At 40.5% G+C, this 18,427-nt stretch overlaps 1 protein-coding gene across 3 annotated transcripts in view; it reads left to right on the forward strand.

Annotated features, from left to right (window-relative positions):
• Positions 1-18,427, forward strand: part of RABGAP1L (RAB GTPase activating protein 1 like) — a 462,175-nt gene that overhangs the window by 99,342 nt on the left and 344,406 nt on the right. For all 3 annotated transcript variants that reach the window (XM_019530871.1, XM_019530872.1, XM_019530870.1), the window contains one exon: positions 15,949-16,042. In XM_019530871.1, coding sequence (XP_019386416.1) covers positions 15,949-16,042 — 94 coding nt within the window. The remainder of the gene's footprint in view (positions 1-15,948; positions 16,043-18,427) is intronic.

Below are 18,427 nucleotides of genomic sequence, written 5' to 3' on the forward strand. Positions count from 1 at the left end.
TTTTGCTGAAAGTATTTCTCTTTACATTGCTTGTGTGTAGCACCTCTATTCTAAAAGACATTCAGAACAAATGCTTGAGGAGAGAACTTTAGCTGTGCATGTGGAACAGTCCAGACACGGATCTTACTATGTGAATACAACTGAGGGTCTATATTGGCCAGTTCAACAACGGGACCTTCCAGATTATCCTGCATTGAAAGAATGAGGGACAAAGACATGGTTATGAAGATGATTATAAGTACCAGTATATTCTGGGGCCACCTGCACAGTCCTGGCATCAACTGAATCTGCCAGCAGTGCTGGGAAAATGTCATCGAGTCTGAAGTTCTCCAGCTCCCAAGGGACCTCTTCACTTCCGAACTGTACCTGTCATGCTGCTTTTGCACACCTCTCAACAGCAAGATCGTGCCTGATGACTGGATTGCATTTAGCCAGTCCATTGCTTTTTTTTTTACTTCCAGTTATTTATTTGTCATCCCTGGGGAAGGAAAGATCAGGAAGAAATTGGTATAAAATACATCTGTGGGATTTTAAACTTGGATACCACATACACATACCTAATTTAATGGTCCTTTGGTCAGTTTTCTGCAGTTGTATGTCCTACCAAAATAATTTTTTTTCTCCAAAGAGCATTTGCACACAACCCCTAATAGCGACCCTAGCAGTGTTATGACTTTCCATATAAATGTGCTGTGATAGGCATGAGTCTGATGTAACTATGTGCATGTGATGTCACTGTTAAAGCTTTATATGACAGTTTGCAGTCAAGTACAGAATTACATTTTTCTTGGAATACCTGATGGTACCTGGAAGTCGAAATAAAATCACAAAGGGAACGAGTTTTTGAGAGCACTGTAGGCAGTGTGGAAGTAACCTAGAGTGGAGGAAGATTTCCCTTAAATTTTTTCAAAGCTTTAAGATTTTATGAGGGTGAGATGGATCCTACTGCAGCTTTGATTCTCAACAAATGTGGTTTTGTTAATATTGACTAAGAGAATATAATCCAACCATTCATGGATGGGCATCTCACAGGATATACAAGTCTAATTTGTGTAAATGTGATGAGAGGGTTTATTTTAAATCTGTATCGCAGTTTATAGTAATTTTGAACCCTCCCCCACACTCTTTTTAAAATTACTCTGAAAGGGGGTACTAATGCTGTTTGACTTGAATGAGAAATCATATGGTAGTAATAAAATTAACCTATATTTAACATGTTACATGTAATCAAAATATTAGAATGTCTCACCATGAAAGATTCCTTGATTCATTTTGAATAACAAATTTGATCAAACTATTTATTCTTTACTCGTTCCTGTTCATATAAAATACTTTGGTTTTGCTACAATTAGTTCACTTAGTTCATTAGTTCAGTTAATTTAGGTGTATTGTCAAGTAGCTTTCCCCTTTTTGTTCTCTGTTTAGGTATAATAGATACTTAAAATTTTCATATCCATTTAAGATGCGACTTTTAGATGCCTAGTTTTGTAGAAGAAGCCAGCATGGATTTCCTTTTGTACACATTCATAATATAGTTGGTATCTGCATCTATAAAGCCATGCTCGTCCCTGTAAGTTTAACCATAACACTGCAAGTTAATGTATTTACAGTATATTTGTTTTAATTTACCATCATAATTTTTGCTGGACTGCACTAATCAGTTTATCATATACAGTGCTTTTTCAGAGAAATGGAGAGTTTTGTAAGAAGCTTTTATCAAAACATTTTGCTTTTATGTTTACAAAGTCAGATTGGAGTCTTTGAGAATTCCAGCTTTTTTACATGAATGGAAGAACTTTTAACAACATTGAATAAAACGTATTTTCTTGATTTGTTCTGAGAACCTGTCCTTTTCTGTCCTTGCTACCAAAACTTTAGTTTGTGCTCTGGTAACTAATTTGTTTGTCACTATCTTCTCTTTAATCTAGTGCAGTAGTCTTTGAACTTGACTAAAGTCAAAAAACTTTTCATGTCACTTTTTCTGTCATGGAACCTGCACCCCTATCCTGTAAGCTGATGTAGAGCCAGGTAACCTGGTTTGGCCCAGCAATGGTGGTGTACTGTAGTGGTAATGACCTGCTCTACCATTACCCCCCGTTCTTTGGGGAACCCCTGATGACCATTGGGGAACCCCAGGGTTCTGTAGAACAAGAGTGAAAGCCACTGATCTAGTATATTTTGAATGCTGCTTCCAGGAATATTTTTTTCTCATTTCTCTGATCATATCCTGGCCCCTTCATTCTCTCCATTTGTTTCTGTTCTTCTGCATTTAGTTCATCCTGCTTTCATATCACTCCAGTTCTATTCGCTCTTATATCTCTGACCTAATGTGCATTTCTTCCCACTTCCTATGTTTTGCTCAGGCTTCTCTTTTCCTTTCAACACTTCAAAGTTTCTTTCACTTCTAATAGTATCCTAGTTTAGACCTTCTTGGGAACCCTATCTCCACTTTCAGATCACCAGCAAGATTCTACCTATGCAGTTGGTGGTAGTGATGCAGTGCACTGCATGTGTATGTGCCTTCAGATTGTAAGCTCTTTGGGGCAAGGATGTAGGGTTTTTTTGTTTTTATTTCCATTTGTCAGTGGCTGGCACTTAGTATTTTAGGATTATAATTATTCTCTTACGAGCATGTCATACTTACTGAAGTAGATCTACTATGCTTGCTGTTTTAAAGAAAGCTGAAGTAACTGAAAATGTAGTCCTAAGTACTCTAATGCAATTGGTTTTCAATATTGGTAGGAGAGTATTAACTTTTCAGCTTGACAAATGTTCATTTATTCAACAAAAGGCTTATATAAAATAGAGCTGTTTTTCATTATGAATACTCTCAAGCATTTTAAATGCATCATCCATTTATATAAATTTGGATCACAAGTCTGGCTCAGTCTGTTTCCTCAGTCTAAAGTGGAAAATTCAAATAAGGTCAATTAATGAGTAGCATGCCCAAGAGAGTATGTGGGGGAGAGTGATTTTCTAGAATCTTTTCTGAATTACCCTCTTAGATCCTCCTTGCGTATCTTGCCAGTGCTACTCTTGAGTGCTAGGGACATGGCATCCAAGTTCACTAATGCTCTGTAGTAGTAGAGTCTTAAAATTCTGTTCCTAAACTACTCCTTTATTCTGGGTTCCTTAGGGTTTTTCAGATTGTTTCTGTTAAATGTTTATGTAACTTTTGCTATTGAACTCTATATAAATGGTGGTGATTCCTAGTTGAAAATCTCTTCTTGGATAAAATCTAGAATTCTCTAAGAGTTTCAGCTTGAGCATGTTTTTTATCGGTTAAAAAGTGTGTTTAGCTATTGGGTTTTAGTTATTGTTTACTGATTTAGTATTCTTACAGCTTTTAACTTCAAAATTGTTTCCTTTTTCTTCCTCTCCACTTACTGAAGTACTGCAAGTGATTAATCTCTGCTGCAAGGAATATAGCACATAGTACCACAAGTCAAAAACAGCATGAAAATTTTGCAATATATCTCATGTCAGACTGGTTGACAAGAAATCTACCAATTTAAGTAGAAAGCAGTTTTAGGTAAACTACTGAAGTCTTTCCTCAAAGGTCTTTTTAGTCTTTTTCACTCCCTTCCACAATTACCTTAGAAAGATGCAGGAGAATCGCTTTGTTGTGGTAATGTTGCACTCCAAATTAATGCACATGTTGAAATAAGGCAGACACGGTTCTTTGGGTAAATGTGATATCTTTTATTAGACCAAATAAATACTTGGAAAAATTGTTCTTTGCAAGCTTTTGGGCACATACCCTTCTTCAGGCATAGGGAGTGTCTGCTGTTTTGTGTTCCCCTGGATGGAATAGAAGCCAATATGCAAAATGCAGGTTTGTCAGAATGTAAGTGTGTGGCAGTAAGGATCAGAGGCCATGGGAGATGACAGGTGTGAGGGGGAGGAAGTGGGGAATGTTAACCTGGTGATAGAATGCAGCTGGTAAAATGTAGAGAGGTTACCTGGGGTTATGGGATGGCAGGCAGGTTATAATGTGCCATAAATCCAATGTCTATATTTAGTCAGAAAAACTTAGAAATCATCTCTTTCACATGATTGATCTCTTTTGGAGTAAGTTATCTCAAGAAGGAAATTGACACACGCTACAACAACTTAAAAGAGAGCATTATACAGTGTAAACAAAGAGATTGCCAAAAACGTTTTACGTTATCCATCCAACATAAAAAGAAGAAATGGAACCAATTACTACAGGAACATCTTTCCCATCCACAAAACAGTCATCAGTGAAACAACACCAATACCTTACAACATTCCAACCCCATACTCTATTGAAAGAACCAGTCAACCCTTTAAATCCATGGTAGACAAAATTCAAACCTTGACCACTATATTAACTGCTTTAGGGAAAGAATGAACGATGAAATAATCAACAACAAACACCACCATAACAGCCTCCCCCTCTCAGAGAGAGAGTCCATAGAATCTCTTAAGTTTCAACCAGCAGGTAAAGGAGGAGCTATAGTTATCCATAACTACATAAAAAGCCAACAGGCAACTCTGACACTACCTACTGTGTAAAACTAGACAGAGATCCAACTCTTTTCACCTTAAAGCTCAAAACTACCATCAAACCATTTCTATCTGAACTATAAAAAAAAAAACAACAAAACCCTATGAAACTTGATTCCTCCGCTACTCAACCCAGGGACTTTTTACATGCTTCCTAAAATCCACATACAAGGGAACCCAGGCAAACCTATAATATCCAACCATGGAACCATAACTGAGGAGATACCAGGTTTCATTGAATCCGTCCTAAAATCTCTTGTCACCCAAAGAGCTAGTTTTGTCCAAGATGCAACAGATTTCCTATGAAAAATTAAAAATGTAGGCCACCTTCCCAGGAACACCCTCCTAGCCACCATGGATGTTACCAGCATATATGCCAACTTCCCACACATAGCATCCAAGCCTGCCTTCCATATTTACAAGAGCAAGATTACAACTCAAAGTACAGACATAAAGATATTAGTGAACTTATACACTTTATCCTCACACACAGCTTCACTTTCGATAACCAATAACACTTCTTCCAGACCATGGGCACCGAAATGGCACCAGGATATGAACCATCAAACCCATGCTATACTTAAGATGTATAGATAACATCTTTATCATTTGGACCAAAAACCTACAATCTCTGATTGATTTCCATCACAAATTCAATAATTATCACCCCTCTATCAGATGCTCTCTCGAATACTCCGGTACCAACATTTTTCTTTTTAGACACTATGATCAATATCCAGAATGGTAAAATACAAACCACCATAAACAAGAAACCCACAGAATAACATATATATCTACACAGAACCAGCAATCGCCCTAAACACACCAAGAAAGCTATAATATACAGCCAAGCTGTCTGATGCCACCAGCTTTGCATTGAGAAGAACACTTGTGATCGTCATCTTGCCAATCTCAAAAGGGCTTTCATTCCACAAGGACACTCCTTCAGAGAGAGAGATTGCACTTTTGAAAGAGCGACCTGGATACCACATGAAGAATTGCTGCAGCACAAAAAGAATATCCCCATGAATCGCACACCATTAGTTATGACATAATGTCCTTCCCTGGAATCTGTACAGAAAATCCTCAAACAATTGCAACCCATACTAGAAGAAGACCCAGTTCTTAAAGAGGTCTTCCCAGAACCATCCATCCTAGCCTTTAAACAAGTACCAAACCTTGCCAATCTCATCACCAGAAGGAAACTTCTTATGGCCCAAAGCACACTGAATGGATCCAGACCATACCGGGACAAAAAATGTAAAACTTGTCAGTGCATCAATTCCCATAATAAGGACACCCTACAACAGAACTGTCACCAATCCTCGATCTTACACCTGCAATTCCAGAAATGTAATATACCTCATCCAGTGTACTAAATGACCTGGTGGAAAATATGTAGGAGAAACAGAACAACTGCATACCAGAATGAACGTACACGGAAACTCTGTTAATAAAGACAAAAATACCCAATTACCTGTGGGTGCACACTTCTCACAAGATAGCCACCCTCTCTCCAATCTCTTGGTTCTTATCCTTAAAGGGAATGTACAAAACACCTTTTGTAGACGAGCCTACAGACTTCACTTCATAAATGTACTGGATACAAAAACCGTGGACTAAATATAGGCAGATGAGGTTCTTTAGGTAAATCTGGTATCTTTTATTAGGCCAACTAAAATAGTTGGAAAAATTCCTTATGCTGGAGAAGGGTGTTTGCACCCAAAAGCCTGCAAAGAATTTTTCCAACTATTTTAGTTGGTTTAATAGAAGATACCAAATTTACCCAAAGAACCTTGGCTGCCTGTGTCCTTAAATCAACTCAGCTACAACCAATACCCCCGGACCAAATATAAACATTGGATTTATGACATATTATAACCTGCCTGCCATCTGATAACCCCAAGGAACCTCTCTATGTTTTACCAGCTGTATTCTATCACCAGGTCAACATTCCCCACTTCCTTCCCCAATCTACCTGTCTCATGCCTGTTGTCTCATAGTTTTGTAGTAGCTAGGGTCAGGAGGGACCTGAACAGATCATCTAGCCTGACCCCCTGCCACAGGCAGGAATGAATGCTGGGTTCACAAGACCCCAGACAGGTGATCATCTAACCTCTTTTTGAATTTACCCAAGGTAGGGGTGAGGACCACTTCCCTAGGAAGTTGGTTCCAGATTCTGGCCACCCTAACTGTAAAATACTGCCTCCTTATCTCTAACTTAAACCTATTCTTCATCAGCTTATTACCATTGTAATGGTAATACAGGTGGTGCTGGGGAGAATAGGGCTCTTCCTACCTTTTGATGATCTCGCCTGATGAGTTTGTAAGCAGCTATCGGGTCCCCACCCCCCCCAGCAGCCTCTTGCCGAGGCTGAACAGGTTCAGGTCCCTCAGTCTCTCCTCATCGGACCTGTCCTGCTGCCCTCTCACCAAATGGGTAGCCCTCCTCTGAACTCTCTCCAGGCTGGCCACATCCTTTTTAAAGTGCGGTGCCCAGTACTGGACACAGTACTCCAATTGCAGCCTGACCAATGTCACATAGAGGGGCAGTATCACCTCCCTGGACCAGCTTGAGATGCATCTTTGGATGCATGACAAGGTATGGCTGGCCTTGCTGGCTGTGGTCTGGCATTGGCGGCTCATGTTCATCTTGGAGTCAATAATGATTCCAAGATCCCTTTCTGCCTCTGTGCCTGTATGTATGCTGTGGATTCCTTCTCCCAAGGTGCAGCACCCTGCATTTATCTACACGTTGAACCCTATCCTAGTCTCATCTGCCCACTTTTATAGTCTGTCTAAATCTAGTTGCAGCCTCTCTATCCCTTCAAGTGTGCCCACTTCACCCCACATCCTAGTGTCATCAGCAGACTTGGACAATGTACTTTCAACCCCCTTGTCCAAGTCGCTGATGAAGATGTTAAACAGTGTGGGCCCAAGGACTGAGCCCTGGGGGACCCCACTGCTCGCATCTCGCCAGGCTGAGTATGACCCGTCCATCGCTACTCTCTGGGTGCGCCCCATCAGCCAGTTTTTTTACCCAGCCAACTGTGTAGGCATCAGTGCCATAGTCGCTCAATTTATTAATGAGAATGGGGTGAGAGACGGTGTCAAAGGCCTTCTTAAAGTCTAGAAAGACTATGTCCACGGTGACACCATCATCCAAAGATTTAGTTACCTGGTCATAAAAGGCAATCGGGCTGGTCAGGCAGGACCTGCCCTTGATGAACCCATGCTGGTTGCCCCTGAGCATGATCTCCCCTGCTGGCCTCCTACAGATGTGCTCCTTGATGATTTTCTCCAAGATCTTCCTGAGGACCGAGGTGAGGCTTATGGGCCTATAGTAACTTGGGTCCTCCTTCCTCCCTTTCTTAAAAATGGGGCCCACATTAGCTAGTTTCCGATCCCCCGGCACCTGGCCAGATGACCACAAATGCTCATATAGCTGGGCCAAGGGCTTTGCACTGACCCCTGCCAGCTTCCTCAACACCCTTGGGTGGAGGGCATCTGGACCTGCAGATTTAAAAATGTCCAGCCCTTCCAGAAGATCCCTAACTACATCTGCACTGACCCAAGGCCTGACAGAGCTATCCCCAAGATTGTCCCTACCTCTGGTAGGAGGGATGTCCAGGTCCCTGTTCAAGAAAACAGAGGCAAAGAAACTGTTAAAATTATTGGCTTTCTCGTCTGGCATAGCCACAAGGTTACCATTTGAGTCTTGCAGGGGCCCTACATTGCCTGGTGCCCTCTTCTTGCTCCCAGTGTACTTGAAAAAGGACTTTTTGTTGTCCTTAATCCTGTTCCATTTCTGCCTTGGCCTTAATAGCCCTCCTACACTCATGGACCAAGGCGGAGTACTCCTCCTTGATGATAGCCCCTCCCTTCCACTGATTGTACACCACCTTTTTAGTCCTCACGCATTCCTGAATGCCGTTGCTGATCCATGGGAGTTTCTGAGCACTCTTACCCCCCTTGCTTCTCTCAGGGACTGTTACCCTTTGGGCCTGGAGGATCACCCTCTTAAGGTACAACCATCCTTCATATACTCCCAACTTCTCTACCTTCTGGGCCCTCAGTGCCTCCCCCACTAATCTCTGAAGCTCATTGAAGTTGGCCCTTCTGAAGTCAAGGGCTTTAGTCTTGCTATAAGCCCTTGACACCCTGGACTGGATAGTGAATTCCAGGATGTAATGATTGCTATTACCCGGGTGGTAAAGGATCTGCAGACCCCTCACCAGGTCATCCCCAGTAACCAGGACCAGGTCCTCTCATGCCTTCTAATCTTCACTGCCATGCATTTGCATTTTGACAGACCTGCATTTTGCATATTGGCTTCTATTCCATCCAGGAGAACACAAAACAACAGCAGATTCTCCCTATGCCTGAAGAAGGGTTTGTGCCTGAAAGCTTGTAAAGAACAATTTTTCAAACTATTTAGTTGGTCTAATAAAAGATATCACTTTAGCTCAAGAACCTTGTCTGCTTGTGTCCTTGGACCAACACAGGTACAACCAACACCCCTGAAAGGTGTTGAACTAAGGCTCTTGAGAGCATGGGTCCCCTTGAGTATGGGATTAGGGATGACCCAGAGGTGAAGCCAGCCTTTAGGTTTATAAAAGGCCTTTTCTGAAGGACACGTGTTGTCAAAATTGCCTTGCTGCAATGTTTTTAGCTGTGCTTAGTGCATTGATCTGCTCTAGAGGAATACTACTTTATTTAATAATAATAATAAAAATGCTTTGAATGCCGCAGGTACTTCAGACTCAACATTGGGGAAAGTCATAAGGATGAATAGTTCTCAGTGTAGTCTATGCATATATTATTTTTAAAGTACATTTGTGAAACTGCAACAAAACTCGTCCTATGCAGATGCTTAATATTTAAATGATTAGCTAGTATGCAGGTGTAGTAATTTGTGAGATTTGTAAATGCTTTATTATAAATAGGGACCCACTGATATTGCAATTTCACAATTTTTGCAGAAACTACAATTTTGGGTGGGCTCTGTGAAAGTGCAGGCTCCGGCAGGGGGAAGGGTGCTGCTGGCACAGCAAGATGGCTGATACCTCCTCCCCTTGCTGCTGATTGGGTGTAAGGGCTGTCTCATACAGTCCCACCCCTTACCATTAATTGGTGGTAAAGAGCAGGGCTGCATGATGGGCAGCCCTTGCAACCAATTAGTGGTGAGGGGTAAGGCCACTGCATGGTCTTGCCCAATCAGAGATGGAGGGGGGGACGCTGTGCTCAGTTTGCAAAAATGGCTCCTGGCCTTGTGATCTGCATTTGAAATTGGTCAGCAGCTGCTTCCAGTTTGGTAGACCCCTAATTATAAACATTTCAGTACATGGTTATGTCAAAGATATGCCTGGCGTGTCTCAAACATCTGTTTTTGTCCAGATACAGGCAGCTTTTAATGTTTTTAGATTAAAAAAAATTTACCTTCAGCCCAGCTGTTTCTGGTATGAGATGGATAGTCCATGCCCATACATACTCAAGAGTAACATGATCCAACATTATGAAAAACAGAAGTGGTTAAATAAAAGCCTTGGAATATTTCATGCCAGTGGTCACAATTCCATAAAGTTTAATGCATTAAAAAACAAGGCGTCTAGAAAAAGGGCTGGAAGAGACTGCAGGAAATAATTTGGTCCAACACCCTGTTTAGATAATCCCAAACACATGTTTGTCTAACCTTCATTTTAAAAACTTCCAGTGATGTAGATTTTACAAGTTCTCTTGGTAATCTGTTCCAGTGCTTAACCACCCTCATAGAAACTAAGTGTGTCATAATTGAATCTGGAATACAAGAACAGAACTTTTGTAGAATACAACTTTTGTTGCTGGGCCCTTTGAAATACTGCTGTTTTCTATGTGTGATTCCTTACAAACTTTGTGTGTATGAAGCATCCAAATGAAGGATTTATCTCAAAGGAACAGACCCACAACTGTAAATATCTAACAAGCTGTCCAACTTTTTCACTACATTCTACTCTCTACGCATTCTGTGTTCAGACGGTTTAGTAACTTCCTACATGTTTTTTGCTAGAAAGGTGTTGCTAATTCTTAAAAAAAAAAATCTAAATGGGTTTAAAATCTACTTTATCGTTTGCATTCTAAAGATTTTCCTTTGATCGCTATATTCTTGGCCCCACTTTTATTTTGCAACGTGACCTTTTATTAAGGTTAAAACAAAAATCACTTAACATTTCTTGTCCATGGCTATAATCTTTTGACATGTCCACGTGTTTCAAATGCTATTATAATTTAGAGTGGGCAGAGGTTTCCACAGCTGAAAGTTTTAGGCTACAGACTTCTGATGTACCTTACTGTGTGTATACCACACACAATCAATCAGATTGAACAATTGATGCAGAAGTCTTTTGAAAATTCCTGTGACACCAGAAGAGAAAAATATTTATACAGTTTTTTTTAACCGAGGTGTTTCTAACCCTACAACAAACAATTGAAAATTGGCCAGGTGAGATGACCATTCTTAGGTTTCTAAAAGTTTGTAATATATCTGCAGTTTTAGGGTTTCTTTTCTGTTCTGACTGAAGTTTGTCTTGTGGAGCATAATCATTGTTTGGCTCAGAACAAAATATTAATTTGTGATTTGTTGTTATTAGTGGTCCATTAGAATTTTTTTACGCATAAAACTTTTTTATCCTGTCTTAATCAGACTCTCACATAATTTAAAAATCTCTCTCCAAAAAAGTTTGCTGATTTTAATTGGCTGCGCTCTGCATACTTTTTGAAGTTTCTGTTTGTGATGGGCTTCAAGTTTGGACTAGTTACATTTTTCAGATTCATAATCTGTCTTATATGAAATTACTTCTTGTTTGTCCCTGAATAGCTGAAGTACTCCCATGTGGTCAAGAGTGGGTCTGCTCAGAAGAAACCATTTATTCTTTCTCAGACATAGGACAGTGTTGTAACAGAATTATTTGGTCCAGGCAGGAATAAATTTTTAAAGAAAATTAAAGCTTTTAAATATTTTTTAAAAATTTAAGTTTAATTACTAATCAGGTTGTCCTTAAAAGGCAGTATAATTCCATGGGATTTATTATTAACCCATAATTTAGGACAGGCCATATTGTTAGCTTTTTTAGGGCTGACTTGTTTTCTTAAGCCTAGTGTTGTTTCTATTTCTGGTTCCAGTTATTTTATGCAAAAGTGTCTGACCCTATTAAAGTCAAAATTGTGCTCTTAAAGTTATGAAATGATGATACAAGGAGACTTGTTTTAAGGACAAAAACTATACAAACTGTTTCTGACCCAACAAATTGCATGAACCATATTTAGTTTGGTATGAGAAGGGAGTGCAGAGTTCAAGTCTTCCAAATTAAGGTTTTGGCTAATGTTGCTTTGATTGTCCTTGAGGTGCAGTACACCTACCATCTTCATCCTCATGTTTGGTTGTTAAATTTAAGACTGATACATTTTTTATTAATGAGTTGGACTTGGCAGCTGTTAAGATACTGTAATTAATTAGAAACTTGTAATGGGAATTAGAGTGACAGTGATGAAGATTTGGTTAGGACAGAAATCATGCAGGTGTGTTGGACTGATCCTCCTTTCCATAAACTGCTGATGTTTACAATAAATCATCTTGGTTCTAATGTCAAATGTTTAAAATTCTCAGGTCATTAAAGATGTTAGACCAGATCCAAAATCTGGCTGAGCTGAGTTGAAGCAGATGTATTTTTAATTTTTCATGTTTGTGTTTCTTGGTTTCTTAGGGATAGTTTCTTCCATGGGAAAGTTTAAAGGATATTTCAGGTTGCTTTAAATTCAGCTTCATTTCAATGCCCTCCATGTGTATAGTTTTCTTTCTTGTCAGACTGGTACAGAAGAACTACAAATTGGTCCTATGATCTCAAACCCAGTATCTTCTGAACTACTGGTTTTTAATATTTCGCTATTTTTTAAGCATGTTTTATTATTTGAAATAGTAGCAAAAACAGCAGAAATGTGCAGTATTTTTAGAGGCTGGAAGCAGGAAATAATTGTGCAAATGGTGGCATGCGTTCCTTTGTGCCTGTTGATATCTGGTGTTGTGTAATTTATTAGCGTATTTTCTTGCATGCAGCATGCACCTTGCTCCCCAAAACCAGCTCCCTCATATCGGGGAGAGGGGGAGAAAGGAATAGCAGGGAAGCTGCTTTCTTGGTGGGAAAAGCAACAAGCCTGAAAACACTGGGTATCTTTATGGGTGGGGAAAGGGGGAAGCATAAGCCACTCTAGTTAAAGTGCCTGCAGTATCTTGGGGAGATTACAACTTAAGGTCATTCAACAAGCTTTAGTTTAAGCACTCCCGTTGCCATTTTGAAGCACAGGAATGCTGAATACAAGTGACTCGGGGGCTGCTGGGGCGTGCTAATTAGCATGCTCTATCAGACTCAGTTGATCAAGTCTACCCTGACGTATGCTAATTAGCATATTGGAGCAGGTATCGGGCGTGTCTATAGGTGCCCACTGTGCATGTCATGCTGCTGCCAAGATGGTGTAGTTGTGTGTTAACCCTCTCATAGCTATAGCTATTGGCTGAGCACTATAACTTGTGCCTAAAGCAGCAAGTGAGCTGCTGGTAGTATCCTGATGAGGCTTGTGTGGTGTAAACAACACTTAATTTACAAGAACTTAAAGAACTACTTACAGCAAAGAAATAAGTCGTCAGTGCCCTGGAGCCTAACCTTGTGTGAAATTTGAGTAAGTCCATCTGGAAACACGGGATATCCAGGAAATGTTGGCATTTCAGAAGACAATTTGCCACATTGGGAATTTCCTGCTACCTGCTGGTTCACCCAGACCGTATCCTGGAATGCCATACTTCCTGGACACTCTGTTTCCAATAGGACTTACTTTGTCACACAGTTGGCCATGACTCTGAAAATCCTCTTTTTCCTTACTTTCTGCATCCTGAAAACAAGGAGTGTGTTGTTTGGGGGACATATATCTTTTGAAAGAATATAGTGTCTTTCTTCATGATAACAATCAAGGTTTGGTATCTTAAGCTGGAAAAAGCTATAAAATTTGGCCACATCATACCCATAAATCCACAAATGTTACTCTGTAGTCAGCTGAGAACTGTGTCAGAGAGCCCAGAGAGGATGGTCAAATGGTTAAAGACCTAGAGTAGCACTGTGGTGATTTCAGTTCATTTTCTAGCTCTCATACAAATGTTGTATGATCTTGGGCATTAGTTCTACCTGTGTAAAATTGAGGATAGTCCTCTGTCTTGTCTATTTAAACTATAAATGTTTTAAAGTAGACTTCTTCCTCAAAAGCTCTTAGTTCAGTTCTTGCAAAACTTGAACTCTTTTTATCTAACTCATGGCCTTGAAATTCACTCATGATATTCTCACATGGTCTTGGTTGTGTGAAGGATTGGGCCTGACCAACTTTCAAGTGCACATAAAGGGCATAGTTGCACGATTTCCCAGTACATGAAGCACATGTAGCCTGTATCTTGTAGTTGAGAAGGATCTTGACTCACTGTCTGGCAACATAGTTCATTCATTTTTTTGGCGTTCCCAGGCAGCCTGCTATAAGAAGAATCTAGTCCAAGATTATCCATCTACCAAGTGGCTGAGGGTCACATGCCCCATGGCCCACACCAGTTGGTACCATGTGAAATAGAGGCCATAGATCTTCTAGGCTACATGCTGCACATGCATGAGTGCTCCCTCCCTTCCCCACACTGCATTGCATTGTGGGCACAGGTGCTCTCCTTGCATTGCACAGCTGGGTGGGCACCTAGGCGGTGGAAGGCCAGAGCTAACGGGGCTCAGCGCCCCCCACCCCAAACTAATTTTGTGGCAACCAGTGACAGCAGCAGCACCACGGCACTGCTATCCTGCAGTGCCCAGTGCTGCTTGGCACCACTGCCATGCCCCACTGCCACAGAGCTGCACCCAGCACCTCTACCATGAGCTCCTCCACCACCACACAGCACCAACACATACTGGCTCTGCAACAGCCCTCATCTCTCCCACCACTACTGGTGGGCACTCCCCACTTCACTGCATGTAGTGCCCTGGCTAACATTTTAGCTGCCTGGCTGTTGGCTTCCCTGCTGTGTCATGCCGTGTAAGCGTTCCAGGTCACTGGCTTCCCAGTACTATGGGCTACACCACGCTGCCCTACTCCACCCTACCTCACCCCACCCCCTGGGGTTGGGTCAAGCAGCAGAAGTCAAAGGGGAGAGGAGGAGCCTGGACCCCTTTGCAGTTAATACCAGCTGGAGCAATTGGGCAGTGGTAGCCAGATGGGACTCAGGAGCTCACATGTTAACCCCCTTTGGTCAACAGGATACCAGTTGAATAGTTCTGATCTAGTCTTATTGTATGCTTTTTTTCCCCTCAAAGGTCTCTGCTTCACCAGACTTCCCTCTGTGAAATAGCTCATGTTCAAGAAGGGGTGGAGAAAATCTCATAGTTAATGGTCATTTTGGTATCTGAAATCAATATCACTTATGGCTTCTCTATGCAGGGGAACAAGAATAGCTCCTTATGTGGCTCTTTTGGAATAAAATTGATTTTATTCCAGCATAATCACCTGATTTTAAAAATGGGGCTAACTGTACTGAAATAAAATCACTTAAGAGTACCATACCTACATGGAAACTATCCTAAAATACCTAAACTGGTCTTTTCCTTGCTTTTCAGTTCTATGGACTCCTGAGTTACTTTTAAGAATGGAATTGAGGTGTTTAACTCACTTGAACACGTCTTAAAATATTACCGTAATGGAAGTCTTCGTTTCAACGGAAGTTTAGTTTACCAGATGCACACCACCCGTTTTCTTTCTTTATATAGTTCTCCTTTAAAGCCATTTACTTGTATAGTTCCTGAGATGGTTGCCACTTTGAAGCATTTTTGTCTCCCCATATAATTTGTACTTTGAACTTATACTATCATTTGAGACTCTTCTGTGAACTGTCTTCAATGAGATGATTTTATCGTGAAGTGTGGGCAGAGTTCTTCAGACGAGAACTGTGCTTGATATCCCATGCAATGTAAAAGAGTAATTTAATCTTCTTTATTTTGAGGGGAGCGCGCTGTCTTACACAACCTGTAATTGAACTGACTTTTTCACAGTTGTGTAACACTGGGAACTCATTTTTAGTATATAGCTGATTGCCCCTATCTGATTTTCTAAATATTAGCTCCCTATTTACATCCATGCTGCATGTTCTCCTAAGTGATATTTTAAACTTTGTCATGCTAAATCTTATGCACCACTCCTTTGGTCAAATCCCTAAGCTTTCCAAATCCATCTGTATTTTACATATTCTTTTGTAGTTTCACAGTCATTTTTTTGTTAGAAGAAATTGTCTGGCACTTTAAAAAATCTGTTATCTCTGGTATATCTGTGCATGTGTCTATTTTTCTTTTCTTTTGTTTATTTTTTTTGCAGAGAGCGATAACGAACTCTCAAGTGGCACTGGGGATGTGTCTAAGGATTGCCCTGAGAAGATTTTGTATTCCTGGGGAGAATTACTGGGGAAATGGTAAACATTCATTTTCTCATTTAGGTTTTTAAATATTGATATATTCACCTTTCAGAAAAACCAACTGCATCTCAATACAACACAAGGCCTAAAGTTGCATAGGCTTAAGTTTTAATTTATTTTCCTTTAAAATACCCAACATTTTACCTGTGATATACAGTAGATGTACTGCATGTGAAGTTGTATGTTGCACTGTAACTTGGAACATGATGGATTTAAACATTGTATTTTTAACTGGAAGTTATTTTGGGGATCTCTGACGTGGCTTCCACCAGTGTTGGTCCTTTTGTTGTTCTTCAAGCATTTCTCCACATAGGAGTGTACCTGAGGCGTGTTCAGTGAAACTCAGAATTTTTTAGTCAGCAGTGTCTGTTGAGGCCACGTGTATCCTTGTATGCTCTGATGTTCCTTTCTGAAAAGACAAAGGGCACAGAAGTCCTAAATGCCACTTAGTTCCTTTCCATTACCTGTGTTAGTGTTGTACCTTCTGTGATTTCTTTTATAGTGTAGTTAATTGGTTTAGCACTCTTTCTGGTTTAGCATGAGTTTTCTTAGATTTTAATATATATATTTTTAAAGCCTGATGGAAAGAGAAGAAAAAGAGCCTGTGTTTTTGTGACAATACTGAGATCTGAGTCTCTGGTAGAGTTTAAATCTTCAGGCTTTTATGATTTACCCTGCCTGCCGCACCACATATGCCTCTTTTTTAAGTGCTTTTTATGTTCAGGGAAATATTCCATATTCCCTCTACATTTTCTGTTTGTAATTCTTTTTTTAAAAAATGCAAGAGGGTTGCAGTGTTAATGTGAAATTGTTCCTCCTGGTTTTATCAAAAGTTGGTTTTATCAAGTGCTCTAACAAGAAGAGAAGCCACTTTGGAAGATCAAAAATCTCTAGTTGTGAGTGACTTTACGCTATTAGCAAATGTTTTGAGCCAGGGGTGTTAAACTCACTCCCTAAGGGCTGAATAAATGGTTTGGGACTGGTCTATTAACCAGATGTATGGTGGGACTGATTTGGGCCCAAGGATCCCCCATCACCATCGTGGAACCAGTACACAGGGCAACTGCTCTGGCTATTCCGGGACCCAGCGGGGAGAGACCTGGCATCCTGGGTGCTTGGCTGCTAGTGTGGAAACAAGCTTTGGTGCCAGGCTTCTTCCCATGGTGCTATGGGTGCTCCAGCACCACAGCTGTCACTCAGGCACTTGGCTACCACCATGGAAACAAGCTATGCTGCTGCTTGGGCTCCAACACTAGGGTCCAATGCTAGGTGTGATTATATAGTTAAAGGAGAAGAACTTTAAGAATTGGGAGATTTCTCTTATAGACCTGGAAGCCCCATGCTTGGCTAAGACACAGATAGAGTCCTCTGGCAAGAGGAGAAGCAGGATCTGGCTTTTTCTCAGGTGATTTGCATAGATGTAGGAACCACATTGTGCCACCTTGCACTTCTTAAGAAAGATCAGTGCTGTATTAGTTTTACAGTTGACAAGATGATGACCCTCAGTGGTCTGCAACCAACAAACTCTTTTCATAACAGTCACCGATCTGACTGCAGTGTCAGAAGCACAAAGCTGTGAAGAGGCAGAAGATTTGTCTTGGTAGGTTCTTTATCTCTGTGAGGATGAACTACATAAACCGGCCAGTTTCTTTTTCTCATCTGCCACTTTTGAATCTAAGGAATCTAGTACCAGACAAGTAAAGAAATACTGTCTTGTGTATACTTTTTCCAGTTTGTTTAAATAATGCATTTCCAGTCAGATTATTTTTTACACACTGTAATAATATGGGGTGCCATTAAATTTTAAAAAGTGTTGGAGGGATGCCTTGAGTCTAAACAAGTTGAGAACCACTAATCTAGACCAACCATACAGTTGGTCCACTAAAGATATCACCCAAAAGAATTCTTGCCTTTTGCTAGGTCAGGTTTACCAAATATTGCTCTTCTAAAAGCTACTGTAACATTCCAACTAGACCCTAAACTTTTACCAGAAATAGCGCGGGATTTGCATTAAAACCAGTTATTATTCAGAGACTAAATTCTACATGTTGTACCTTTGCTGGACTACTATCTTTCTATATCTATAAGACAGAGCATTTTGATAACTCTGAGATCCTTTGGGAGCAAATAGAAATCATTCTGATCTTCAGATCTCAGACTCTTAAAATGAATTATGGGTTGCATTAAGATCGACCATTCTTCTTGAGTTAGACTCCTTTTCATAGTTTCGTAGTTGTTAGGGTCGGAAGGGACCTGAGCAGATCATCTAGTCCTACCCAGTAGGGCTCAAAGTTGTTGTTTTTCTTAAGTGAAGATCTTGTTCCTGAAATCTGTAGAGCATGTATTTAAGGATTAAATCATATGTTTACCAGTCATTACCCC

This window comes from Crocodylus porosus, unplaced genomic scaffold (assembly GCF_001723895.1).
Source record: "Crocodylus porosus isolate Cpor-Errol unplaced genomic scaffold, CroPor_comp1, whole genome shotgun sequence".
Classification (NCBI taxonomy): domain Eukaryota; kingdom Metazoa; phylum Chordata; order Crocodylia; family Crocodylidae; genus Crocodylus; species Crocodylus porosus.